This window comes from Melanerpes formicivorus, unplaced genomic scaffold (genome assembly GCF_026170545.1).
Source record: "Melanerpes formicivorus ecotype bairdi unplaced genomic scaffold, bMelFor1.0.p_v2 SCAF_12, whole genome shotgun sequence".
Classification (NCBI taxonomy): Eukaryota; Metazoa; Chordata; class Aves; order Piciformes; family Picidae; genus Melanerpes; species Melanerpes formicivorus.
The window spans coordinates 16,501,206-16,528,751 of NW_027142364.1; the positions used below are offsets into that span (position 1 = coordinate 16,501,206).

The window sequence follows — 27,546 nt, forward strand, 5'->3', positions numbered from 1 at the left end:
CTGCGCTGCTCTTCCCGCTGGCAGCATGAAGATCGAGTTTGCCCCGCTCGACGTGCCCTTGAAGAGGAGAATCCAGACGGTCGCCGTGCTGCAGTGGATCTTCTCCTTCCTCCTGCTGGGTAACAGCCTTCCTCCTTCCTGCCCTTGCCTCGGAGAGAAAAGGGAGAGAATCGGCTTTTTCCTTAACCAGCGTCACCCGTGGGCATTGCGCTGTCACCCACAAGAGGTGTCAGGGTGGCGAGCAGCTCCCTGGCTGTCCCCTGATGGGGAAGAGCATCGCATTTCTGGGCTTGCACCTTCTCTTCCCTGGAAGCTTTGGATGTTTTTTTCTCTTTTTTTTGGGGGAGTCTTTCTTTCTGTGGTTTCTTTTTAAATTAGCATCTTAGAAACCTTATGACCATGTCTACTCATCGAGGCACCCACTGGGTTTTAGACAATTAACTTTTTATTGAACAGGAGCCACACTAATGCTGTGTTCATTTTGTAATGTAACTTTATATGCTGTAGTTCAATAAAACTCTTATTTAACTGGGTGATGATGATTAGGTAAGTGGACAGTGAACTGTCTGAAATGCAGCCACCTCTGTGGGTTAATGAAGTATGCCCCCACTTGCTTTAAGAACAGTGCTCTTAACAATTTTATTTGATAAATATTTCCCACCAATGATTCCCCTCTAAGTGAGTTTTCCTAATATCTTGATACCCTCCTATCATTAAACAGCTATTCACAGCAGCAAATCTTATGAACGGTTATCTTCTACGTGATGAGTGACTTGATAAGGTAAGCTAAGCCTTAACACTAAGAGCAGATCTGTGGATTGTGTCAGCAAGTGGTTATTGAGTAGTCAGTGTGGATCAAAACTGTTCTGGGGTACAGAGTGACTGACAACCTGTGTGCTAGTGGAGATGTTAGGACACTTGATGATCATCTGTACTTTAGGACTTAAGTTTAAGAGAAGGAATGTGTGCATATTTTCCTTGTGTATCTTGGCGGTCTGATGTCTCAGTTGATATTTTTGGGGTTGTTAACCTCCACATTAAAGACTTGAGTATGTGGGGAAAGCCTGGAGGGTGTGAAGCACCTCCACAGGTTAATTCTTAGCACTTGGCTGTTTTGTTACCTCTAAATTCTGTGTGGTTTGACTATGTTCATGTTGGTGGCTACATTCTAAACAGCCTGTGCCTTTAATTTTCTGTTACTGAGTTAAATCTTGACTTATGCCATTATTCCAGTCTAATGATAATGCAGTGGAAGTTCTGTGGCAGTGTCAGGAAATACTTCATCCTACCCTGGTTGCTGCAGAAGATCGCATCCTTCTGTGCTTACTAGAAGCGATCAGGCTGCAGAAAATCCTCTCTTGCTACAGTTCAATGGGAGAAGCAGGCAGCTGTCTTCTGTAGCTGGTGCTGTCTGGAAATACATGTCAAGGAAAATGAACACAGGAGTGGGCTTACAGCTGCTTATGTTGTGTTCAGTGAGTGCACGTGAGCATGGAAAAGCCTGTTTGCAAGAATGCTTGAATTTTGTGGGCAAATGGGTTCTAATAACAACCTTCTGCTTGTGCTTTCCTAGGGGTGTTTATCTTTAGAGCTACCCAATGTGACCTTCTCATTCTGTTGATGTACCCTTTCAGTCAGACATACTCTTTTTGGTATGACCTAGCCCAAAAGTTCCACTTCTCTCCAGGAAAATTCTGGTGGCTGAGTCCTAAATGACTTCAAGAAGTGTGGCTAAAGACTACTCAAAATTGGCCTGAAATATCTGTATACAGTAGTTGTTGAGGACTCAGAATCTCACCACTGCTCATACGGCAAATCAGTGAACAAATGCTCAACAGATAGCTGCAGTAGCGCTGTATCAACGAAACTGCACTACTTCACACAGCAAAGCCTTGGGCAGGGGCTGCACTACAGTTATGTGGCTTGTTCTGTAGAGTGTAGGCAGAACAAACATGCCTCAACCTCACAAAAGCTGCATAGATGTGCACAGAATTTCATTATGTACAAAAGAAACCTCTTTAAAATTCTGTCTCCAAGTTCCTGCACTTCATTGATCTGTGCTGTGCGCTGCCAAAGTTCCCCCTCAAGCAGAGAAGGCAGGTTTTACTTGTAGCAGGGGCTCTTCTGTTAGTTACTCAGCAGTGTGACACCAGAAGCAAAGCAAATCCTTAAACACTTGTGTGTAAGAGCTGGATTAGAGGAGGGAAATGCCCAACTAACAGTGTCCCACCATACAGCTGAAACCACTGTATGGTTTCCAATCGTGTGTGCTCTGATTGCAGCAGGCAACAGTAGTTTGGGTGAAGCTCCATGACAAAGAAAAATGGTTTAAATGGGCTTGCTATTAAAAGAGGAGTGGTATCAGCCTGGAGTCTAAAGCTATGAACTGAGTCCAGCACAAGCTGGAGACTTCTGCCCATCTCTGGAACCCTCAATCCAAGAAGGACATGGAACTGCTAGAGGGGGCTCAGAGGGCTATGTGATCCGAATGCTGAAGCCCCTCTCCTATGAAGACAAACTGAGAGAGTTGAGGTTGTTCAGCTTGGAAAAGAGAAGGCTCCCAGCAGACTACAGAGCAGCCTTCCAGTATTTGAAGGGGACCTGCAGGATAGCTGGAGAGGGGCTTGTTAAAAAGGCATTTAGTGACAGGATGAGGGGTAATGGCTTCAAACAGGAACAAGACAGATGCAGATTAGACTTTAGGAAGAGTGGTGAGGCACAGGAACAGGTTGCCCAGAGAAGTTGTAGAGGTTCCAAGCTTTTAAGTGTCCAAAGGCAAGGGCCTTGATCAACCTGGTCTAGCAGGAGGTGTATCTGCCAAATGGCAGGGGACTGGATGTAGACAATCTTTGAGGCTCCTTCTGACCATTCTATGAAACTGAAAAACAAACACTAAAATGATGCTGTTCTTGCCCTGTTCAGCAGCAATACAAAACAGCTCCAGGCTGAAGTATGATTCCACGTCATTAGTGTTTCACTGCTGAAACAGCAAATTTCTGAAGTTTTGCAATTTCAGAGTACCTGCTTTGGGGAAAAAAAAAAAAGGAGCTGAACCAGGCAGTTCTGATAGATGTAGTTTTAGGCCTGTAACTTGACTTGGCCAAGGGCTGACAGTCCCAGGGTAGACCTGTCCCCATTCCAAGCTTGTGCAGCACACGTGTCATGTCTGCTTGTGAAGCCACGTGCTGATACCTGCTTGTGATCGCTGTCCCATTGTCCAGCCCAAGTCCAGGCAGAAAGTCACCTGGGGATTGGAACAAGCAGGTTTCATCACTCTAATTTTTGTACTGTAAGTTGCATGGTGCGTATACACCAACGTAATTGTCACTGGTGATGAATGCAATGGATGTCCCTGTGTGAACTCTTCGGTTTTAAGCTTGGAAACTTTAAGAACATGAACTGAATTAACTTTGCTGCAGTTAGTAGTATGTCTGATATCCTCCTGTTGGGAACCAGTGTAGGTTTTCTGTTTCTTGCATAGTAACTGAGCAGAGATTTGCCCTTGTACATGAGTGTGCTGCAGGGGTGAGCTGTGTGCCTCAGTGCTGGACATCTGTGATTGAGGTTCAGTTTGTGTCAGCAGGTAGATCAGTACCTAGGCAGGAAGTAGGTCAAAAGGGCTCATTGAAATGCCAGACTATGTAAATGAAGAATCAATGGTATTTGGTTGAAGTGCTGCTGTGCAGATGCTTTAGCCTTTTGGGTTTATTCCTCTGTAATGTACACTGATTAAATGGCAGCTTGGTAGGGAAAATAAAGCTGGAGGGGTGAGTGGGTGAGCTTCTCTGCCAGTTTCTGAGCATGTGATGTGAAAAGTGACAGTGGAATGTACAAAAATCAAATGTGTGTACAAAATAAAATGCAGAACTAGGTAACTTGGATGGAGTAAAGTACCTTGGTCAAGGCAATGAGAGATGGAAATGAGAGGGGGTTTAACTCTGTGATGAGGATACCAGGATTTTGTTTTGAGATAAGGTGGTGGTCAGGGAGAATGATGTATCTTCTGTGGCTCAGTGTCTAGGTGCAGCAGTGGTGTGCTGATCATCTTACTGGGGATATAGGAAGTGACTGCTGTGCATGCACCCAGGTGTTTATTTGCAAACTACTTAATAATACAAAACCAGTATGCAATAAAAGCTATACTTTACTATTCATGAAGCCACAAAATAATATGCTGAAGACTTTGTTGTGTGTTAAAGCACATCCTGTGCTCTCATGAGTGTGTGGCATGTAGGATGAAGCGCTCTGTTATTGGAACACGGCTGGAGACAGTATCGAATTGTGTCTCTGGCTTCCCCAAAGAATAGAAATGATGAAATGTTGCCACAGAGTGAGATATCGCTGATGGAATAATAAGTGACTCGAGTGTTGAGAAAGCAGGTGTTAGTGTCATGTGCTAAAGCAAAAAAGAACAATTCCTCAAACAGGTCAGGATGTTTTGTTATTTGGCGCTGCTTAATTCATCAGCTGTAGCTGGCTGACTAAAATGATCTCATTCTTCCCTAAAGCATTTTTAAAGACCCCTCTTTTGATACCTAAGAAATCTCAACTAAGCTCTATGAGCCCTTCCTGGTGTTGCTGCCTGGGTTTTGTCACTGTATTCATCTGTCTGTGAAGCTTATTGCTGGCCCATGGGCAGGGACTGATGTGTGATCATGGAGAGAACAGGGCTTTGAGGAATGCTGCCTCTGTTAACCTTTATCTTAGGGAGAGGGTTTAACCATGTCTCAGTGTCTTGTGAGCCAGGGAGCTACTAGAGAGAATCTAGTGGAGGCTACAAAGATTGAGAGGACTGAAGCATCTGTCTGACAAGGAAAGGCTGAGAGATCTGGGGATGTTTAGCCTGGAGAGAAAAGACTGAGAGGGGATGTTTTCAATGATTATCAATATCTAAAGGGCAGAAGGCAAGACAATGGGGCCAGGCTCCTTGTAGCAGTACCCAGCAACAGAATAAGGGGTGACAGGCACAAACTGGAACCCAGGAGGTTCCATCTGAGCAAGCAGGAGAACTTTCTTCTGAGGGTTCCAGAGCCCTGGACTGGGCTGCCCGGAGAGGTTGTGGAGTCTCCTTCTCTGGAGAGATTCCAAACCTCCCTGGACATTCTAATCCTGGGGAAGCTGTTTTGTGTGATTCTGCTTTAGCAGATTACTTGGGCTAGATAATCTCCAGAGCTGCCTTCCAAACCCCAGCCATGCTGAGATTCTGTGATTTGGTTTTTATTTGCTTCTATCTCTCTAAATAAGGGGGAAATGGCATCACACCCTGGCTTGGAAATCTGTATATGAACATAGCTCATTGTGGATGCCTAAGGAGAAATAAACAGGAAATATATATCTTGAATTTGGGATATTGTCTCAGGATTTGGTAATTAGTAACCAGGGTATTTACTCTATCCGGACCACTCTGTCTGTAAGTTGGTCATGCTTGATGCTCTGTGTATCTAGTTATCAGTATTTGCCGAGGAAATGTCTGCTTGCTTGGAAACTGCCACCAAATTCCAACCTTTAAACCAGCCTCCAAACCTTGGTATCTGAGGATTTGCATTTGTTATCTCGGGAGTGTTGAAATGCAGCTCCTTTGGTAGGAATGCTCAAATATCCTTGTGACAGGTTGTGACCTGACAAAGGACTTCCACGACAGGAGACTGATACATATTCAACAAATGCTGACCTCCTTGCCACCTCAGTCCTGGAGATTCAACCCTTTGCCAGTGCAGTTAGTTTAAATCATTTCCCATCTTTCTCTCTGCTGGACAGTACGTCTGCAGGAATGTGTATATTGGCAGGATTGCATGGACTAGTGGGATCTTAACAGAGTAGGACTAACATCACAGTATCAAAGTATAACTAAGGTTGGAAGAGACCTCGAGGATCATCGAGTCCAACCTGTCACCACAGACCTCATGACTACTAGACCATGGCACCAAGTGCCACGTCCAATCTCCTCTTGAGCACCTCCAGGGATGGTGACTCCACCACATCATCATAACATCATCATTCTATTTGAAATACAAAATATTTTCTAAGTAAACTCTGCCAGGCACTGCACTGCAGAGGCATGAGTTTGCTTACTGTTGCCCTGGCAGCTTGCCTTCTCTCAGGTGTTGCCTGTTATCTTTGGTGGGACTGTTGCTGTATGTATTACTTCAGTTTCTATCCCTTTCTTTATGATTTATCTAGAAATTAAGGCTGATTTTTAATGAAAGAATCCATTAAACAGGAAAAGAATTTTTTAATGCCAAAATCAACTCAGCAGTGGTACCTTGAGGGATAACAGAGAGGAGCAAGTGGTCACTGGGGATGAAAACATCAGCGCGTGATTATCCTTGTGTGTTCCCTCCAATGTGCTGTTCCTTAGGCATCCAGCTCAGAGGCGTTGCTGCTCTGCAGACTGAAAGTGAGGAAGGGATTGTTCTGTTGTTGGAATATCAATATGGTTGTAGTTCATGAGTTGTTGAGCAGTCCAAAGGTCTCAGTGTGAGCTGCTTTGTGTGGCTTTTGGCAGTACTCAGGAGAGTGGTGCTGGTTGGATTAGGATGAGTGCCTTGGCTGTCTGGGATAGACCTGCACTGGCTGGCCACAGTCTGCAAATTCTCTGAGATTAATGGTGGGGCTTTACTTCTAGTGGACAACCTTAGACTTGGTGACCCTCACAATAGATCTTACTCAAACATTTTTGACTCCTTAGTGCATTTGGAGCTTCCACCTGTCTGAATCACCTGTATATCCTCCACCAAAGTTCTGGTTTCCTGCTTTCTGTTTCTGTGGTATTGTATTATTGGATGAATTTGGTGCCTGCAGCTGCAAACTCAGAGTCTGTTGAATGTGTGAAGCATCAGGAGTTCAAACATCACTGGGTGGGATGGCTGCCAGTCCTGCCAGCTAACACTATGTACCAGCCTTAATCCATTTCTTGCCACAGGTGAGTTTCTTCATGGTGTGAATGGGGAAATGGAAGAAAGGGGACTCACCAATGCTGGTTGGCAAACTGGATGCTCCGAGTTCCAGATTTGTCTTAATCCCTATTTTATTTCCCTGCACTGTTTCAAGACACCAGAGAGTTATTTTCAAAGCTTTAAGTCAAGTTCAAGCAAAAACTTACGCTTACAGTGCACACTGGAGCTACACCCAAGCAAACAATAAAGTGATGAATTCCAAGTTATTCACTTTTTGCCTGGAATTTGCTAATGAATTTAGGTGGAGTTGTTGTAATTTATTTACTCCCTGTCTTCTCTGAAGGAGAAAACACTGGTTTGTTGTTTATAGGCTCATTGGGTTTGAGTCATCAGTGTTTAACTCATTTTTGCAGGCTATTAAAGCAGTGAAATAATAAGGAGGTATGGTAGGAGGAATTTGCTTTGTGTGTCTCATTGCAAATGCAGCAATAAATCAGCTTTGTCCTACAAGGTGGTGAGGTCCCCTCAGGAAGTGCTGACAGCTCACTTGTCTCCCATACCTTACATGCACGTAGGAACGTGTCCCAGCTGAGGAAAGCAGTGAGTTTGTTATCTCATGTGTGTTTGTCTCCCTAGTGTTACAGCTGCTATCTGGCACTTCTTACTGCTGATTTAATGAGCTCTCAAAGCAAGGATGCAAAGCACCTTTCAGATATTTGGCTTGGAACACTGATGGCAAACAGCAGTGTGATTCTACACTGAGCCAAAAGTCCTTCTGCAAGGAAGGGTGTGAAATAGAGATACTTGTGTAACAACTTGAAATTAATTGATTTATGGCAATTAAAAGAACTTCTTGTACTTATTCAAACTTAGGTGGTGAACTTTAGCATCTCCTCCAGATTAGCATTCCTAGACATGTCTGTAGTTTCAGGATCTCTTCTTCAAAGAACAGAAAATGACTTTTCCTCAAAGTATCTCTGTGCCCTATTTTGGAGTGTTACTGGTGTGGGACTCTCAGAGAGTTCTTTCTCTGGAGCAGTGGAATTTGTGTCATCTTTGACCTCTGTTACTTGTCCTGCATGAACAATGTTCTCTAGGACTCAAAGCAACTTTTGGAGTTTTCCACATGGACTTTGGAGGTCAGTGGGCTTCATTTAGCTGTGGTATTTTTCTAGAGCACTTACTGAGATGCTGCTCTGTGCAACATCAGGGCTGCCTGTTTAGCCAGGAAGCAGTAGGCTGCTTTGCTGATGGTACTGAGGAGCAGCATAGCCTTCAAAACAGTAGACTTGATCATGCTTCTGGGTTTATTCATGGTTGTTCCTTTCTCTCTTCCTCAGAACAAATACAATTCCTTATTTGTCAGCTCATTCCCTGACAGATATGGGAACGTTCTTTCCTTTCTTTCCTACTCTAACCAGGACTTTGCTTGTGTGTCATTCTTAGCCTATGACAACGCATCCCTGTCTACTCTGAAGGTACAGTTAAAGTAGGCTGAAATTCAGGAAGAAAGGATTCATGTTGGAGAAAACACAGAGTGCTCATGGGCCAAGTTAAGCACTGAATTTTATTATCTTGAAACAGGTGTTTCCACCCTCAATGTAACAACATCCACACAATGTGGACTGAGCTAACTTAGCTTTCATAATAAAAATGTCAGGGCAGGGAAATCAAAGCCTTAAAAGGAGACAGGTGTGATTAATGCTTGCTGTGCATCTCTCTTTTTGTCCCTTCTAGCGGAGGTTTGCTGTGGATTGTTTGTCATCCTGATCCTGAGCAACTTCTGGTTCCTCGCTGTTCTGTACCTGCTGTGGCTGTACCTTGACTGGGAGACACCCTGCAGAGGCGGCCGACGGTCCCAGTGGGTCAGAAGCTGGACTGTTTGGAATTACTTTAGGGAATACTTTCCCATTCACGTGAGTAAAAGTTTCCTCACAGAACTGTGAATGTTGGAGCAGAAATAGCTCAAGTAGCTGTGAATGTGGGCAAACATCTAAGCTAAGCATCCTTGGTAAAATTTGAATGCTTGCTCCACTGTGAACACTAAGCTTAGTATCATAGTATCAGTCAGGGCTGGAAGGGACCACAAGGATCATCTAGTTCCAACCCCCCTGCCATGGGCAGGGACACCCCACACTAGATCAGGCTGCCCAGAGCCTCATCCAGCCTGGGCTTAAACACCTCCAGGGATGGGGCCTCAACCACCTCCCTGGACAACCCATTCCAGGGCTTCACCACTCTCATGATGAAGAACCTCCTCCTCACATCCAGCCTGAATCTCCCCACCTCCAGCTTCATTCCATTCCCCCTAGTCCTATCACTACCTGACATCCTGAGAAGTCCCTCCCCAGCCTTCCTGTAGGCCCCCTTCAGATACTGGAAGGCCACAATGAGGTCACCTCGGAGCCTTCTCTTCTGCAGACTGAACAGCCCCAACTCCTTCAGTCTGTCCTCACAGGAGAGGTGCTCCAGCCCTCTGCTCATCCTCCTGGCCCTTCTCTGGACACGTTCCAGCACCTCCATATCCCTCTTGTAACAGGGCCTCCAGAACTGGAGGCAGTACTCCAGGTGGGGTCTCACCAGAGCTGAGTAGAGGAGGAGGATCACCTCCCTCGACCTGCTGGCCACACTTCTCCTGATAAACTTCTCTTTGTAAACCATGGGAAGTCTGGGTGGTAGTGAATAAAAGAGGGGCTGGGGCTGATTTTCTGCTTGGACTGTTGGGTCACAAGACCCCCAGCACAGTAAATGGTAGACATTTAAAATCTGTGCAGTGGTACAATATGGCAGAAGTTTAAAGTGCCCAGGCAGAAATGAACTACCATCAGTTCTGTGTCCTGTCAACGTGCAATCTCCATGCTTGTTGGTTTTGACAATCCTGAGGTAAGTGTTATGATACCCTCCACTTGTCTCTATTTTTCAGCTTATAAAAACGTCAGACCTGAGTCCAAATCACAACTACTTACTTGGTTTTCACCCTCATGGGGTCCTGGTAGCTGGAGCCTTTGGAAACTTCTGCACTGATTCAGGCTTCAAAAATCTGTTTCCTGGGCTTACTCCGTACCTTCATATCATGCCCATCTGGTTTGGCTGCCCCTTCTTCAGGGAATATGTAATGAGTGCTGGTAGGTAAAAGCAGAATGTTTCAACTATTGCTCTGTATTATAGCTTCTGCTTTAAATGTACAATCTCTCCCTCTGCCTATCAATATCAATTGCACTTCAGAAGGCTCAGCGTTGGTGCTGTATTAAACCTGGTTTATGATGACCTGTTGTTGCAAAACAATTTGAAACATTTAATTCATGGTTTTGTTAACCTCTGTCTCTGAGGGGTTTCTCTTTCTGAAAGCAGTTGCTGTTTTTCCCTTGCACTGAGCACCAGCTATTTACTAGAACACATTAACATTGCTTAGTCATTGTGCAGACACTTGTAAAACGAATCGAGGATAATCCCTCCTTGAAAGGCTTAAAGTCCTGCTCATTACAAATATCTTTCTAGTGGGAAGTTAATTACCTACTTCTGACTGAGGTCCCATCTTGCACCTTTGTGTAATTTTAGTGAAGATATAAACTCTAAAGACAGGAACTTTTGTTCTCTGAGCAATGAGTTCTTTACAAGGGGTTTTGAGCAGCCCTTGTCATAAAGGGGTTATGTTCATGGCAAGATAGAAATAAACAGTAATGTTTGAGGAACAGAAGAATGTGTAATGAAATCAGCATTAGTGTTCCCCTACAGCAGTTTAATTCAGGAGTTGTTTTACTTAAATAGTTCTTAGTTTACTGCTTTAAACTAGAGCATTTGGGCAAGAATGTTCTGGTGCACAAGAGTGGGTTTGGGAGACAGAGATCTAGCTCTTATTCCTGGCTGCAGCACAGACTCTGTGATGTCAGATAAGCTCTGCAACTGTTCCATTTGTGGAAGCATGCTCAGGCTAATATCAGAATTGCATATCTATGTATGCTTCAACACACCTGGGACTGCCCTTCCATGCAAGTGTGATTTCTGAGCAAATTCTTTCAAGCTTGTAAAGTTAAGGGATTGGCAGTGGTGGAACAGGATAATTTAAAACACTGCCTAGTCTGGAAGTCAGCTTTGCACATTTTTGGCATCTTGACTGGTAGGAATAAATATTTACGTGCTGGGTGAGAAACAACTCAAGTGAAAAGCATGATAAAGGAACAGCAGCATTGTAACTCATTTCTTACAGCTGTGCAGCTGCTAAAACTGAGGGGACCTTTGGTATAATGCAGGTTATCAGTCAAATCATAGAACACTTAAAGCTATGCTCCTATCACATTGTTTCATCTCCCAGTCTTCAGCTGTGTGTCTGCAAAACCTGACAGGCTGCAGTTGTGATAGGGAAGAGCAGCTGCAGCACTACTGAGTTGCAGGGAACAGTGCCCTGCGTGTGGGCTGACAGCTCAGCTTCAGTATGGAGACATATTTGTCCTGGGGAAAGACAGTGATTCTGTCCCCTGTCTCTTCACCCTGCTCAGGGGTGAACAAGACTCAAATTATTTGTGAGTTTCAGGTCAGCTGCATATTCTGAGTAACAATGTGTGTAACATGGCAAATGGAAGCAACTTTTAATTGAGGTATGAAATTGCTCCAGTAGCAAGCTGTTCCTCTTGGAGTTCTTCAAGACTAGATCACAGTCATCTTCCCTTTCTTCTGAGATTTTCATAGTCTATGTTGTAATGTCCCTACTAGGAAAAAAAAACAATCAAGTGGGTGACAAGAGATGGAGTGTTTGCTTAGGGTCCAAAAGAGCATGTTTTGATTCTAGCCCTGAGGGGGAGGGGGAAAAAAATAAATAGAAAAACCCCAACCCCAAATCAAAAAACCCCACCCCAAACTCCCCCAAACCAACAACACTTGACCTCTAGTTTGCCATTTAGATTATGTTAATTGAACACACTCCCTACAGCACTGCCTTCACTTTAAGAAAGGTATTGAAGTGCTGGAGCAGGTTCAGAGAAAGTCAGTGAAGCTGGTGAAGGGTCTGGGGAACAGATCTTCTGAGGAGCAGCAGAGCGACCTGGGGTTGTTTAGCCTGGATAAAATGAGGCTGAGGGGAGACCTTCTTGCTCTCTGCAACTACCTGAAAGGAGTTTTCCAAAACAATTCTATGATTCTGTGAACACAATATACTCAGACATCTGGGTAAATGGTACCACCATGAGTGTTTGTAGTAGAGCTTAGAAAGGGGATTTTCTAAAGCACTGAGTTCAGAGCAAGGTCTCATTTGATGTTGAAGACTCGTACAGTGGCATGCCTTGAATAGAAATACCAGGATTGACAGGAATACCAGGAAAGCTTCATATATTCTGCTGTTTGAGCCTAAATAGATTGATGTGAGCCTTTCCTGCTGCCATGCCACTGCCTTAGAGCTGCTGCTTTATAGCTTCAAAGGGGATCAGCTTGGCACTGTAGATCTGTTTGAATTCACAAGTCCTCTATTCATTCTGTTAAACCCTCTGTCCCTCTGTTTATATGCACCTGCTGTATGCCTTTAGCTGCTGCTATTCAGCTCTTCCATTCTTGGGCACAGAAGCTCTCTGAGGGGGAGTTACATTGGCAGAAGAGCACACTTTTCCCTGACAATCTCAAAACTTCTGTGATCATCAAACAGCATTTAGCTCATCAGTGTGAAATCCAAGGACTTACCTAAGACCAAACCTGTTGCAGAGTGAGGAAGTTGAACTCAACTCTTTGAACTCTGTCCTGTGCTGTAATAATTTTGAAACATCATTTTGCTATTTTAAAATATGTCTTAAATTCCACTGTACTTGCACATGAAGATCCAGTGGTCACTCTTCCAATGTTTACTCCTGAAGGAATGGTCTCTGCATCCAAGGAGAGTGTCTCGCACGTGCTGAATAACAAAAGAGGTGGCCACGCGGCCGTCATCGTGATCGGAGGAGCAGAGGAATCTCTGAATGCACATCCTGGAAATTTAACTTTGAACATCCTGAAGAGGAAGGGCTTTATTAAAATGGCCTTGAAGCATGGGTAGGTTTCCCATCTGGGCTGCTGTAGCAAGCGTGCTGTGAGTACAGGTTGGTTGTTAAATGTCAGTCTTATTCTTTGCAGTAAGCTCAGAGTTAGAATTTGAGAGAGTTACTTGTCAGAGAATGGGCAGATATCTGGCACAGGAGCCAATCTGTCCACCTAGATCCAACCTGGGAGTGTTGAAAACTCCCTGTAACTTTCATAATTTATGAACTGTGGGTGTTATTAGCATATCTTGGTGTTTCATTTCAGTTGTTTTCTGTACTAGCAAAAGAGTAGGAATTATGAAATGAATTAGTAAACCTTGGCTGTTACTGCCGAGCGGAGCAGATGTTCTGCTTTCTGTTCCATCCTAAGATAGCCTCCATTTACAGAATTTATCTTTTTAAGCAAACACCTTCACCTTCATTCTAGAGATTGCCTGTTGAAGATTGCAAAAGTCAATTTCTGGGAATTTTTTTGGTGCAAATCTCAAGAACAAGTAGCTTGCAACTATCAAGCAGCTGTCAGTGTGAAACTAAACAGAGGTGATGTTAATATCTTCTGAGCGTACGCTGTTGTGTTTGTGCTGGACTGGTCTGGATGTGTACTAGAAGTATTGCAAGCAATGACTCGTTCCTACTGAGCTTTCTGAACAGCTCCCAGGATTATATAGCGACACGTGAAGCAAGGAGATAAACCTATTAGGCTTGAGAAATCTGTAACCGGTTTTTAAGCTATTAACTGGACAAAAAGCGGTCTCTGAGAAGAAGAGCTCTCTGCACATGGAATAAGGTCACTATTCTGTGTCAAAATTCCAAGAGGGACTCTTCTAAAGAGGCACTTACAGGACCTGTCTGATAGAAAGTAACACTCTGATAGAAAGTACACTGCACTGGTTAGGCCATACCTCGAGTCCTGTGTCCAGTTCTGGGCCCCTCAGTTTAGGAAGGAGGTTGACTTGCTGGAGCGAGTCCAGAGAAGGGCAATGAAGTTGGTGAGGGGCTTGGAACACAAGCCCTATGAGGAGAGACTGAGGGAGCTGGGGTTGCTTAGCCTGGAGAAGAGGAGACTCAGGGGTGACCTTATTGCTCTCTACAACTACCTGAAGGGAGGTTGTAGACAGGCAGAGGTTAATCTCTTCTCCCAGGCAGCCAGTACCAGAACAAGAGGACACAGTCTCAGGCTGCGCCAGGGGAGGTTCAGGTTGGAGGTCAAGAGGAAGTTTTACACAGAGAGAGTGATTGCCCATTGGAATGGGCTGCCTGGGGAGGTGGTGGAGTCGCCATCACTGGAGGTGTTCAGGAGGAGACTTGACAGGGTGCTTGGTTGCATGGGTTAGTTGATTAGGTGGTGTTGGATGATATGTTGGACGTGATGATCTTGAAGGTCTCTTCCAACCTGGTCTGGTCTGTCCTATTCTATTCTATTCTATTCTATTCTATTCTATTCTATTCTATTCTATTCTATTCTATTCTATTCTATTCTATTCTATTCTATTCTATTCTATTCTATTCTATTCTATTCATCTGATTTGTACCCATAAACAACACTTGTGAATTTCAATCCACACTTCACTGCCTAAATGAGTCTTTACTTAATATCTGCTCCACTGATGATTAATCCAGTGGGATCCTAAACACCATCAGTAGCTTTTATTTATTAACCTTCAAGATCAGAATAATATTTAGGGGCACTTTTGTTTGAGCTTGTCCCCAAATGTCTGATCTGTCAAGTGGCAAAGGATGTTGTTTATCTCTTATCTCTACTAATTTGGATTGAGAAACTAGTGGCCTTGATTTCAAAAGCATCCCCCCACACAGCACCAATATCAGGACACTTACAAAACACAGGAATAGGCCATGTCTTCCCCTATGAAGTGCTCAGTTTCTCATGATGGTCTTCCCCTGAGAGAGACTTGTCTACAGCGCTCCACTGGGGCTGTCTTTGCCCAAGCAACTTGAAGCTTGCCCCTCACACACAGTCACCGTAACCGATAGACTACAGGTCATCCTGGGGCTGAGCACCATCAAGAATAAACCTGTTTCTGTGTGAAGTGTGGCAACCTTGACCTCATTTCTGTACAGCAGGGCTGTGAGGCAGTAGGCTGTTACAGTTCTTGCAGCACTCTTGGCAGTGATAGAGTCATAGAATGGGTTGGGTTAGAAGGGACCTCTAAGGGTCATCTAGTTCAAACCACCTGCAGTGATCTGGGACATCTTCAAGTAGAATAGGTTGATAAGAGCCCTGTCCAACCTGACCTTGAATGGTTTCAGGGATGGGGGCATCTCCCACCTCACTGGGAAACCTTGGACAGTGTCTCCCCACTCAGCATAAGGCCGCTATAAGGTCTCCCTGGAGCCTTCTCTTCTCCAGGCTGAACAACTCAACTCTCTCTGCCTGTCCTCACAGCAGAGGGATTCCAGCCCTCAGACCATTTCTGTGGCCTCCTCTGGACCCTCTCCAACGAGTCTTTGTCTCTCCTGTGCTGAGCTGGTTTCTTGCAGTTAACAAAACTTCCTGCAAGGAGGTTGTAGTGATGTGCAGGTCAGTCTCTTCTGGCTCGTAATAAGTGATAGGATGAGAGGAAATGGCCTCAAGTTGCACCAGGGTAGGTTTAGATTTGGTATTAGAAAAAAACTCCTTCACTGAAAGGGTTATCAAACACTGGAATAGGCTTCCCAGAGATGTGATTGAACCACCATCCCTGGAGGTATTTAAAAGATGTAGAGGTGTGGTGCTGAGCGTCATGGTTTAGCACCAGACTTGGTAGGGTTAGATAGTGGTTGGACTTAATGATCTTAAAGATCCTTTCTAACCTTTCAAAATAGGTCTATGATTCCAAAATGTGAAACAAGTTTTCCACTCAAGTGGAAATGAAAGGATGAGGGAGGCTGGAATGAGGTGCATGAGGAGAATCACCTGAAATCAGCACCTGCATGTTTTTCTGGTTCTTTTGATCTGCATCACCAAATACCAAGAGAGGAAGAGGCAATGAAGAGAGCAGGGGCAACACAGAGACATGTGCTGTCTGGCCCTGGCTTCTCTACCAGCAATGGTTCCTCAGCCAGGAGCTTGTCAAACATGGCCTCATTATGTTAGCAAAAGTCCTCTGTACCCTTTAAAAGACATTTTGGCCTGAGATAGTACAGATACCTGATATGAAGTGAAGAAATCCTGACACAAATAATGCATCAACTACCTTATCTTTAGTTACACAATCATAAGTTACTTATTTCTCTGTCTCAACCTCCTACAGAGCATCTTGCAAAAGCCTTTACTAGATTAAAACAAATCCCACAGTCTCAGGATACTGTTGCACCACAGGATGTTCCTGTTTGTCTTCATGTTGTAGTAAAAAATGGAGTATTTACCCAGCCACACTATGTACCAGGCTCTCCAATATTTCCTTTACAGGTGGCTTGGTGATAAATGCTCTGTTTGAGGAAGGCACCAGTCTGAATAGCGAGTGGGACTGGTGATCTCTGGGGGTCCTGAGGCTTGAGAAGCTGTAGGAGCAGGCAGTTTTTCTGTCCAGGGTGGCTTTGATTGTCCACATCTCTGTCCTCAGTGCATCATCCTCAGGCATTCAGAGCTCTGTGCTAATTAATCTCAAGAATATTAGAGCAATGCTGCTATTTTACAGTAAGTTTTTCCTCAAAGATAGTGTGGGCTGTGTGGAGCTAAGATATAGAAGCTAAGGCTTAATTAAGTAATTTTACTTCCCTAATTTAATTTTACCTAAGTAAAGCAAATAAAACCCCTCTGTATCCTTCAGACTGCTTAGGATTACTCTGCTCTTTCTTCTTTAGACTCTGTGGAATACTATGTGATGAAACTTATGCATACTGCAGTCAAGGTTTTAAACATAATGGTGTTTTTGGGTGCTGGGACAACTGCACTGATTCCATCAGCCAAAGCAGCTTGTCCAGAAGCTAGTCAGTGCCTTTCCTCCCAAGCCAATTCCTGAAATGAATGAGAATTCATTAGGCTGTGCAAGAGCCAAAGAGAGTTAGTGTAATTTCTGTGGGTAGCATTTGACCTCTGGTAATAATGGATTAAGGGCAGCGTTTTCAAAGAAGTCTGGAGGAAGCAGGATTTCACTGGGAACTGGAGAGCAGAGGAGCTTGGCATTACACTCGTGGCTGTACAGATGTCTGGTTTTTATCAGGATGTTTGTGCTGAAATCAAGAGTGCCTTGCTCCGGTCAAAAGGCAGAGCAAAGCCAAGATCTGGTTTTGATGCCTGCCAGCTGGGAGCATTATAAGGTTAGCAGTCAGGCTTCTTTGCTTGCCAAGGGAGAAAATGCAGTGGAACAAGGGTGGACTTGCTGTAATAGTGCCGGATAAGATCATCATAATTATTATAATATATCCAATTATTAATTTTTATGATTAAGAACAGCCATAAAAAGCTGTGATGGGTAACAACCAGCTAAACGCTGCCCAAAAGCTAGTGTGTAGTTAGATGCCAATGGCTTTTTGGGTGTTTTTTTAAACCCCAAAGCAGCTGCATATCAGAGGAGCCAAATGCCTGCTGCTGCTGAAGTCCAGAGCTGCTGGGGCTTTCCATGCTGGCTGTTGTGAAAGCATTGCCACGCCGCTGATGTGAGCCGCAGCGAAGCGCAGGCTGATGCCAGTTCTCAATGTGCTCCTTGTTTTCCAGGGCTCATCTGGTCCCCGTTTTCTCCTTTGGTGAGAATGAGCTATTCAAGCAAGTTGCAAACCCCAAAGGTTCATGGCTCAGGAACGTACAGGAGAAGCTGCAGAAGATGATGGGCTTTGCTCTACCACTGTTTCATGCAAGAGGAATATTTCAATACAGCTTTGGCTTAATACCTTACAGACGACCTATTCATACTGTGGGTGAGTTCCTTGTGCCTTTCCTGGTGCTTCTCAAGTGTAACTTTATAAATCTCTTCTAACAGAAACAATTGGGTTTTGTGCATCTAAAGCAAGTATATGAGGTTTCAAATCAGTATTGCCTTTTTCCCCCCTTTGTTTTGAATTTCTGTGCTGCTTCAGCTAAAAGAGGAGATTCTTTTCTCCCTTTCCCCTTTCTGTCCCACGACAAATCTTCTTACACAGATGAAAAGCGTGGTCAGCAGCTCAAGGGAAGTTCTCCTCCCATTCTACTTTGCCCTAGTGAGGCCATAGCTGGACTATTGTGTCCAGTTCTGGGCTCCCCAGTTCAAGAGAGGCATGGAACTACTGAAGTGTCTAGTGGAGGCTACAAAGATGATGAGGGGACTGGAATATCTCCCTGATGAGGAACATTAACAGAAACAGCCCCAGGTCTCAGCTGGAACAGGCTCCCCGGGGAGGTGGTTGAATCCTCATCCCTAGAGGTGTTTAAAAGATGCAGAGATGTGATGCTGAGAGACAAGGTTTAGCCACCAGATATGGCAGAGTTAGATAGCAGTTGGTCTTGATGATCTCAAAGGTGTTTTCCAGCCAAAATAATTCTATGTTTCTATGATTTACTGCAAGGACAAGAGCAATCTATGGCACAGGAGTGCTTCAAATCAGCGAGGCCAGAGTCTTGCAACACAATTTGTTGTATGATCTTGGGAAATCCCTTACTTTTGGTGTTTCTGTTTCATCATATTTGGAAACTACCACCATGTCCCTGCACTCTTGGGGAAGGGTGTCTCAGTGTGGCTCAACACAGCTTGGAAGGTGTTAGCTCCTGAAATCTGCTGAATCACAGTGAGCATCATGTGAGCCCATTGGCCACGTTGGTAACGTGGGCAGATACCTGCAGGTTTCCTCCTGATTCAGAAGCCATGGTTCCTAAAGCAAGGAGATGCCATTCAACATCAGCCAAGGTCTGTGAAGTCTGAGTGGTTTTGGTTTGGCAAGTGAAGTCCTTCTGGTTTTCCTTACAGTTGTTATTACTGCTTTTCAGAAGTAGAATCAACTCTAACATAGCTGGGGAGGGACTTGTTACAGAGACAAGTAACGGGATGAGGGGTAAGGGCTTCAAACTGGGACAAACCAGATTTAGATTAGACATTAGGAAGAAATTCTTCTTCATGAGGATGGTGAGACACTGGAACAGGCTGTTCAGAGAACTTGTGGAAGCTCTAATCCTTTAAGTGTTCAAAGGCATGTTGGATGGGGCCTTGAGCAACCTGATCTAGTAGGTGTTCCTGCCCATGGCAGGGGGGTTGGAACTGGATGATCTTTAAGGTCCCTTCCAACCCAAACAATTAAGTGATTCTGTGATTACATGATGTCAAATTGAGCAGGTTGCTTAAAGCTGCACATATAATTAGAGAGATTTACCTAGTTTCCAGTCCTAAGAAATCTCTGCTCTTAGGAGCAGATTGCTGCAGAAGAGCTTGGGGGTCATGCTTCTGGAAATCCTGTGTTGGATGTCTACTGATGTCACACCCCCGGAGGTATTGTTCAGCTCAGGGCTGGGTTTCCACCCCGAGCCACATAAAGTCTGAATTTCAGCACCATCTAGGGCCTGGGAGCAGTTGACAGCTGAAGCTGCGGCAGGAAAACGCAGAATCAGCCCTTCTGTATTTCTGGCTAGACTTGCCTTCACTTTAGTCAACACCATCCAATTTGAAGTGGAACATCTGTTGAAAGGGATTTTCAGGTGCACTTGTCACAGCTCCTGGGGGGTGCTTTTAGCTCTCTGCTTTTCTCCTGACTTCCTCTGTAACCTCAGCTGGGTCTGTTAAGCTCTTGGTGCCTCCAGCGCAAGAGCAGCTGTCAAAATCTGTAGCAACTGAACAAGCCAAGGAAGACTGAGGTCATGGGAAGCTTCTCTCAGTGTCTCACAGGCTTTGTAGCTGTAGCCTTTAGCAGAGGAGCCGGCTGCCTACTGGAATTGCCTCCTGTGCTCCTTTTTGCTCTTGCTCACAGCAGGTAGCGGGGCTTTGTGCAGCAGCTGGAGAACACCTCGCTTAGAGTGACACCTGTGGAAAATGGATGATTCACAGACACCTTTCAGGGTCTGGAGATTTTATGTGTTAACATTTTCTAGGATGAGGCAGCCACCAACATTTCTGGTGCTGGCTCAGCAATAGCCACGTTGAACTGAGCAGAGAGTATCTGTATTTCCTTCAGCCCTGCTCCTGTGGCTTTGTGGTTGAGGGCACCATTGTCCTCGTAGCAATGTCCCTCACACTGGATACCTTTAGTATTCAGATCAGATCAGAGGACAGTGACTTTTTTACATGCTCTTTTGCACTTGTGGAGTACTACTCTGATGTCAAGACAGCACACAGTACATGTTGAAGTGTAAACTGCCTCTTAAAGTTAGAGCTTAACCTGCTTCTGTTGCTGCTGAACTGGGATGATGAGGGTTTCAAATTCATTTCATCTGAACTGGAGCAAAAGTGGAGAACCAGACCCAGGGCTCAGGTTTGTGAAGAGCAACAAAGTTGGTGAGGGGTTTGGAACACAAGCCCTATGAGGAGAGGCTGAGGGAGCTGGGGCTGCTTAGCCTGGAGAAGAGGAGACTCAGGGGTGACCTTATCACTCTCTACAACTACCTGAAGGGAGGTTGTAGACAGGCTGATGATGGTCTCTTCTCCCAGGCACCCAGTACCAGAACAAGAGGACACAGTCTCAGGCTGCGCCAGGGGAGGTTCAGGTTGGATGTTAGGAAGAAGTTCTATACAGAAAGAGTGATTGCCCATTGGAATGGGCTGCCTGGGGAGGTGGTGGAGTCGCCGTCATTGAAGGTGTTCAGAAGGAGACTTGCTGGGGTGCTTGGTGCCATGGGTTAGCTGTTTGGGTGGGTTGGATTGGTTGATGGGTTGGACACGATGATCTTGAAGGTCTCTTCCAACCTGGTTTTGGTTTATTCTAATAAAGGGTTATTCTAATAAAACATGGCCCCAGGCCAAGAGAATCGTGCTGTGATTCTGCCGCCTTGCTGGGAGCAGTGGTGGAGTTGGTACAGGAGGGAGAGCTTTTCTGCTTCCAAAGAGACATCCATAAAGCTAATCAATGCTACTGTTGTGTTTGATTTGCAGTGGGAAGCCCCATCCCTGTAAAACAGAACCTGAACCCCACTACTGAGGAGATTGAACAGCTCCATGCATTGTATCTACAGAAACTCAGAACGTTGTTTGAAGAACACAAAAGAAATTATGGGATCCCCGAGCATAAAACTCTCATTTTTGAGTAGGGAATGACAGTCTGCATTTCCAAACCTTATGGAAAAAGCCAATGTATGGTGAAAGATGCCTTTCTTGCAATCTGTACTTTGTGTATTTTGCAATCTGTAATTGTGTAAGGAACAATTTTAAGAAGGGATTATTAGATGGCTTATTGATTTTTATCTTACTGTATTGGGAAAAAAAAATAATCCTTAGGGTGTGAGCCTTGAAGCCAGGGCTGGTTTGAGTTGTCCTTTTTAGGTTCACCCATACCAGAAATGGTAGTGAGCCAGGGCTGCTTTGAGTTGTCCTTTTAGGTTCACCCATACCAGAAATGGTAGTGAGCCAGGGCTGGTTTGAGTTATCCTTTTAGGTTCACCCATACCAGAAATGGTAGTGAGCCAGGGCTGGTTTGAGTTGTCCTTTTTAGGTTCACCCACACCAGAAATGGTAGTGAGCCAGGGCTGGTTTGAGTTGTCCTTTTAGGTTCACCCATACCAGAAATGGTAGTGAGCCAGGGCTGGTTTGAGTTGTCCTTTTAGGTTCACCCACACCAGAAATGGTAGTGAGCCAGGGCTGGTTTGAGTTGTCCTTTTAGGTTCACCCATACCAGAAATGGTAGTGAGCCAGGGCTGGTTTGAGTTATCCTTTTAGGTTCACCCACACCAGAAATGGTAGTGAGCCAGGGCTGGTTTGAGTTGTCCTTTTTAGGTTCACCCACACCAGAAATGGTAGTGAGCCAGGGCTGCTTTGAGTTGTCCTTTTTAGGTTCACCCACACCAGCAATGGTAGTGAGCCAGGGCTAGTTTGAGTTGTCCTTTTAGGTTCACCCATACCAGAAATGATAGTGAGCCAGGGCTGCTTTGAGTTGTCCTTTTAGGTTCACCCATACCAGAAATGGTAGTGAGGGACTCCATGCAGATGTTTGTACAGCCCTAGCTTGAGCAGAAATTGCCTGAGCATGAGCAGGAACAGTATAAACCTGAGAAGTCTTTGCTGAGGAGTTCAGAGACTGACCAGCATGTATCAAACACAACATCAGGTTGGTCTGTGAAAAGCAGGAGACCCTGCTGCTCTTCCACTGAAATGAAGGTGTATTGTTTGCTGCAGAGGGCTCTTATAAGCTATTTGCATGTGGATTCAGGACTAAATAGGAGCTTTCTGCCCTGGAAAAGATATCAGCAAAAGTGGTTTGTCCAAGTTGGGGAGCAGAGTAGACCCTGTTTGGAGGAGTACAGTGGTGCAGTTTGCTGTGTGCATCTGTAGGCTGGGTGGTGGGAAGCACTGAATGATGTGACTCTTTTGGACAAGCTGTGCTTGGGGTCATTGGTTTGGAAGATGAAGCAGCTTTGTTTGGTAGTTCCTGGCACAGAGGAGATTGTGTCAAGGGCTAGGGCTGAGCAGGCCACTGGACAAGTGATAGACACTCAAGTGACTGATAGACACAAAAGGAAAAGAAAGGGAATAAGGGACAGAGACTGATGGGGTAGAACATAAAACTAAACCATCTTGAATGGAAATAATGTCAATGAAATGAAACAGATACAAATAGATACAAACCAATATCAAGCCCAGCCCCCTGATGACAATGACATCACTGTCACCACTGATGCTGTGGCAGAAGTTCCAGACTGAAGTGAGCAGCAGGCAGGAACAGGTTCAGGGGGTAGATTCTGGGACTGGATTGAGGAATAGGTGGATCAGGATCAAAAGCAGAATGGACGGCGGTCCTCCTCAGGCCAACCATTCAAGAAGAGGCCTGACCTTGGTCATCCCTCAGCTTTGTACTGCCTGTGACATAGGTGAGATGGAATTCCTGAAGAGTCTGAGCAGAAAAGTCACATCACTGAACAGAATGAGTTGTATTCTAACTCAGCCCGGGACAGGTGGCAGACACAGGACAAATGTAGTGAGGAAGCTGGTGGGGCAAGCATGTGACCTTTACATCTTGTATAAATTAAAATTACCATTTGCCAAGTGCTTCCACAGAGAAAAGGGGGCCTGCTTTGTTCCCTCCACCTCTGAAACTTCACCAAAGAAAGTGGGTTTTTTTTCTTCCCAGCTGACAGATGTGGGGAAGCAGGCAGAGAGCTGTGCAGCAGTGTGACACACCTCTAATTGCAGGGCAGCGCGAGCGCAACTCTAGAGTGCAGCAGGTTAAGAGGATGTGTACAAACCAGATGTGCCTGAATGTGAGGCAAGGTTTAGCCTAAATGTGGATATCCATTTAAGAAAAGAAGAGGCACACATCTTGGCCAGCTCTTCCTTTTTGGTTAAAATGCATCAGTCTTGCAGATGGTGTGTTCAAGGTCAGGTTGGACAGGGCTCTGAGCAACCTCATCGAGTTGAAGATGTCTCTGCTCATTGCAGGGGAGTTGGACTGGATGACCTTGAAAGGTCTCTTCAACCCAAACCATTCTGTGATTCCATTAAAGGAACTGTAGTCCAGAATCATAGATTCATTTTGTTTGGTAAAAGCCTTTAAGAACATCAAGTCCAAACAAACTGCCAGGTCACCACTAAATCTTGTCTTCCAGGGATGGTGACTCCACCACCTCCCCAGACAGCCTATTCTAATGCCTGGCTGCTCTTCCAGTAAAGAATTTTTTTCTAATATCCAATCTAAACCTCCCCTGGTGCAACTTGAGCCCATTTATTCTTGTTCTATCATTTGGTACTAGAGAGAAGAGACCAATACCCACCTCGCTCCAGCCTTGCTCCAACCTCCTTTCAACTTCCTCCCCTCAGCCTCCTGTCCTCCAGGCTGAACAACCCCAGTTTCCTCATTACCAGTCCTTATAAGATGTGTTTTCCAGACCCTTCACCAGCTTGATTGTCCTTCCCTGGACACACTCCAGCTCCTCTATGCTCTTGTAATGAGGTGCCAAAAAATGAACACAGTATTCAAGGTGCAGCCTCACCATTGCTGAGGGCACAAACCCTTCCCTGGTCCTGATGACCACACCATTGCTGGTACAGGCCAGGATGCTGTTTGCCTTCTTGGCCACCTGGGAACATTGCTGTCTCATGTTCAGACATGGTTACAAGCTGTGCCAGGGGAGGTTCAGGCTGGATATTAGGAAATATTTCTTCACTGAAAGCATTACCAAACATTGGAATGGTTTGCCCAGGGCAGTGATGGAGTCATCATCCCTTGAGGCATTCAAGCCTTGTGTGGACCTGGTGCTGAGGGACGTGGATCGGTGTTGACCCTTCAGTGCTGGGTCAAGGGTTGGACTGGATGAGCTTGGAGGTCTCTTCCAACCAGATATATTCTGTGTTGATGTGACAGCTGTTAATCAGTGCCCCCAGGTCCTTTTCTGCTAGGTGATTTCCAGCTGCACTTCCCCAAGTTTGTGGCATTGCATGGGGTTGTTGTGACCCAAGTGCAGGACCCAGCACTTGGTCTTCCTGAACCTCATTCCATTGGCCTTGGTTATTGTTGGATTTTTAGTGAGATAAATCCATGTCTTTATGAATACTTTCTATCTGCCTGTGGATTTCACAAATCTGGTTTGATTGGCATGTTTAGTTTGCTTCAAACAGTCTTGGTGCCTGAATATCACATCAGTTCAGTGCTCTGACAGGATATGCACAGGTTTGTCAGGTAGCCTGGGGCATCTGCAGCTGAGTCAGTCACCTGGGGTGCTCCAGGAACAGCAACACTGGCCCCACAAAGGCACTGGACACATTGTGTGCTTGCTGGGCTGAAGTCTCTGGAGAAGAAATGCAGTTGGAACTTTGGGGAAAGGCTAAAACTCTGGGGAGAATGATGTTTAAAGAGCAGAAATATCTCAACTCCTGTGGGCTGGATTCCTAATGAACTGAAGCTGAACAAATATTTGCCGGGTAGAGCGGGTGTATGTTTTGATCTGTGTGCTCCAAGAACCCCTCCAGCAACAAGCTGGTTTCCTCAGGAGAGCTGTTCTTGTGTCTATCTGTTAGTCAGAGGTGATCATCACCAAGTCAGTGAGTCCTGCTCTGTCTCTAGGATAACAGGGCTGCAGTTTATGATGCCTGAAGAAGCAGCCCCCTTCTCTGACAGACTGCTGTCAGTGTGCCACAACTCACCTCTACTCCAGCTTTCTTGGTCCTATGTGTTCTTGTCCTCCATTCCCTTCACTGTGGTGTAGACCTCTTCCTTCCTCACTCTCTGTCCATCTCTCTCTGGGTTAAGATCTCTGAAGGACTGTGTATGCATACAATATGGTTGTGTGACAACACAATCTTAAGGTCAGGATTGGTTCAGCTCTGGGAAGGGCATGTGTTTAGGGAGATCAAACACATCAGGTTTGATAACTAGGAAAGAGGCTTCTGGGATCCTGAGGACTTAGTAAGTGATAAGCTGGTTTTCCTTAGCCAGCTGTGTATTTTCCTCTGGATTTGCCCCAGTGAGGCCAAATCTGGAGGATTGTGTCCACTTATGCCCACTTCCTACTTCAAGAGAAACAGGGAACTACTGGCCAGAGTCCATCAGAGGCTATGAAGATGCTAAGAGCATCTCTCTGATGAGGAGAAACTGAGAAACATGGGGCTGTTTAGTCTGGAGAAGACTGAGAGGGGATCTCATTGATGCTTATCAATAGGTAAAGAGTGGGAGCAAAAGGGTATGGCCAGACTCTTTTTGGTGATGCCCAGTAACAGGACAAGGGGCAACAGGCTCAAAGTGGAACCCAGAAGGTTCCACCTGAACAGGAAGAAAAAATTCTCTCCTGTGAAGGTTCTGGAGCCCTGGACCAGGCTGCCAAGAGATGTTGTGGAGTCTCCTCCTCTGGAGAGATTCCAAACCCTTCTGGCTATTGCAGTGCTGTTCAAGCTGCTGTGGGTGAGCCTGCTTTAGCATGGGTGTTGGACTAGATGATCCCCAGAGGTCCCTTGCAACCCTCACCATGCTGGGATTCTGTGATTTGTTCCTTTGCTGCCTGCTGTGATGTGTGGTGCTGCTTATTCACGATGGAATAATTTGGAGGCTGTGTCAGACCATTCTGTCCTAGATCATCTGCTCTAATGAGATATTTCCTCTCATTCTCACTCTGCTCTTTTCCCATTACCTTAATGATACAGAAGCTCAGGATGTAAATTCAAAAGCACCAGCTGTAGGGTGAGGATGGGAAGTAACCATGGACTGTTGTTAATTCTCTGGAACTTCTAAGGAATATCTAGTCCAGGGGGTACCCTGCAGACAGACTTACCTCTGAATTCCATGGGAAGATTATTTGTGAGCTCTGAACACCACCCAGAACTGGCACAGTTAGGACAAGTAGGGATCATGTTAGTCTGGAAATTTTCATTGCCTTGTAACGCAGGGAGATGGAGAAGGTAACAAAATCTCCAAGCTACTTGAATTCATAGTGTTTCTCACTAACTGCTGTGTACTGCTTCTGGTGGTCCTTTCACTGGCAAATTGCCTAGTGTAGAGAGCATCAGTCTCTAAACCTGATGGGCATGGTGTCATCTAAAATCACAGAATCATATAATTGTTCCACTGGAAAAAACCTCTAAGATCATGAAGTCCAGCCGTTAGCCCAGCACTGCCAAGTCACCACCAAAGCGAGTCCCTCGGCTCCATGTCTTCTAAATCCTTCCAGGGGTGGGGACTTCCATGGGCAGCCTGTTCCAGAGCCTGACAACCCTTTGAGGGAGGAAATTGTTTCTAATGTCCAACCTAAACCTCCCCTGGCACAACCTGAGGCTGTTTCCTCTTATCCTATTGTGTCTTCCTTGGGAGAAGAGTCTGACCCGTGCCTCTCTCCCACCTCCTTTCAGGGAGTTGTAGGGAGTGAGAAAGTCTCCCCTGAGCCTTCTTTTCTCCAGGCTAGACAACCCTAGTTCCCTCAGCTGCTTCTCACAGGACTTGTTCTCTAGACCAGTCACCAGCTTCACTTCTCTTCTGGATCCACTTCAGCACTTTGATGTGATGTCTGTCTTGTATCCTGTGTCAGCGTGTGAACACTGGTAGAGCAGCCCTGCAACACTGCGCTTGAAGGCCAGAGCCTTGGGAGCTGTTGTCCCATTGTGCCTACTGCAGGCACCAGGCCTAGCACTGCTGCAGCCACAAGGAGACTTCCCATATTGGTAAGCACAAGTACTAAGGCAGTTGTGAGGGGCAGGTCATGCTGGACAAAGCAAGAGCAAACAGGTAGTCAGGGAAGTGACACAGCTCTCCTCAGCTGTTCTGAGAAGAATCCAGCAGCACTCAGATCTCTGGTGGCCTCCTTGGTGGTGTGGCTCTCCTAGTGCCTTTTCATGACATGGGTAATCCCAGGGAAGGTGATTATCACCAAGATGCTCTGCCCCCAAACCACTGCCTTCCCAAGCCACTCAAGGTGACAGTGGCTGCAGGTTCCCTTCTGGGTGAACATCTCTCTGCCAAATCCTGTTTACAGAAAGTCAGTCCTCAAGAGTTTTCACTTTGTGAACTACACATAGGATTTTACACTTGGTAACTTTCTGTGGTGCCTGTTGAATATGAATGTCAATTGTTTCAATGATGGCTGTGGCAAGAAATAATAAAGGTTTGTACCAAAGCGAGTTTAT

The 27,546-nt window shown here is 45.4% G+C and overlaps 1 protein-coding gene across 1 annotated transcript; it reads left to right on the top strand.

The window, feature by feature from the left end:
* MOGAT1 (monoacylglycerol O-acyltransferase 1) lies at positions 1–27,546 on the top strand. Its single transcript, XM_068145487.1, has 6 exons — positions 1–119; positions 8,634–8,812; positions 9,820–10,021; positions 12,734–12,908; positions 17,553–17,752; positions 20,884–27,546. The coding sequence occupies exons 1-6, from the start codon at positions 26–28 to the stop codon at positions 21,036–21,038; spliced, it is 1,005 nt and encodes a 334-aa protein (XP_068001588.1). The 5' UTR covers positions 1–25; the 3' UTR covers positions 21,039–27,546.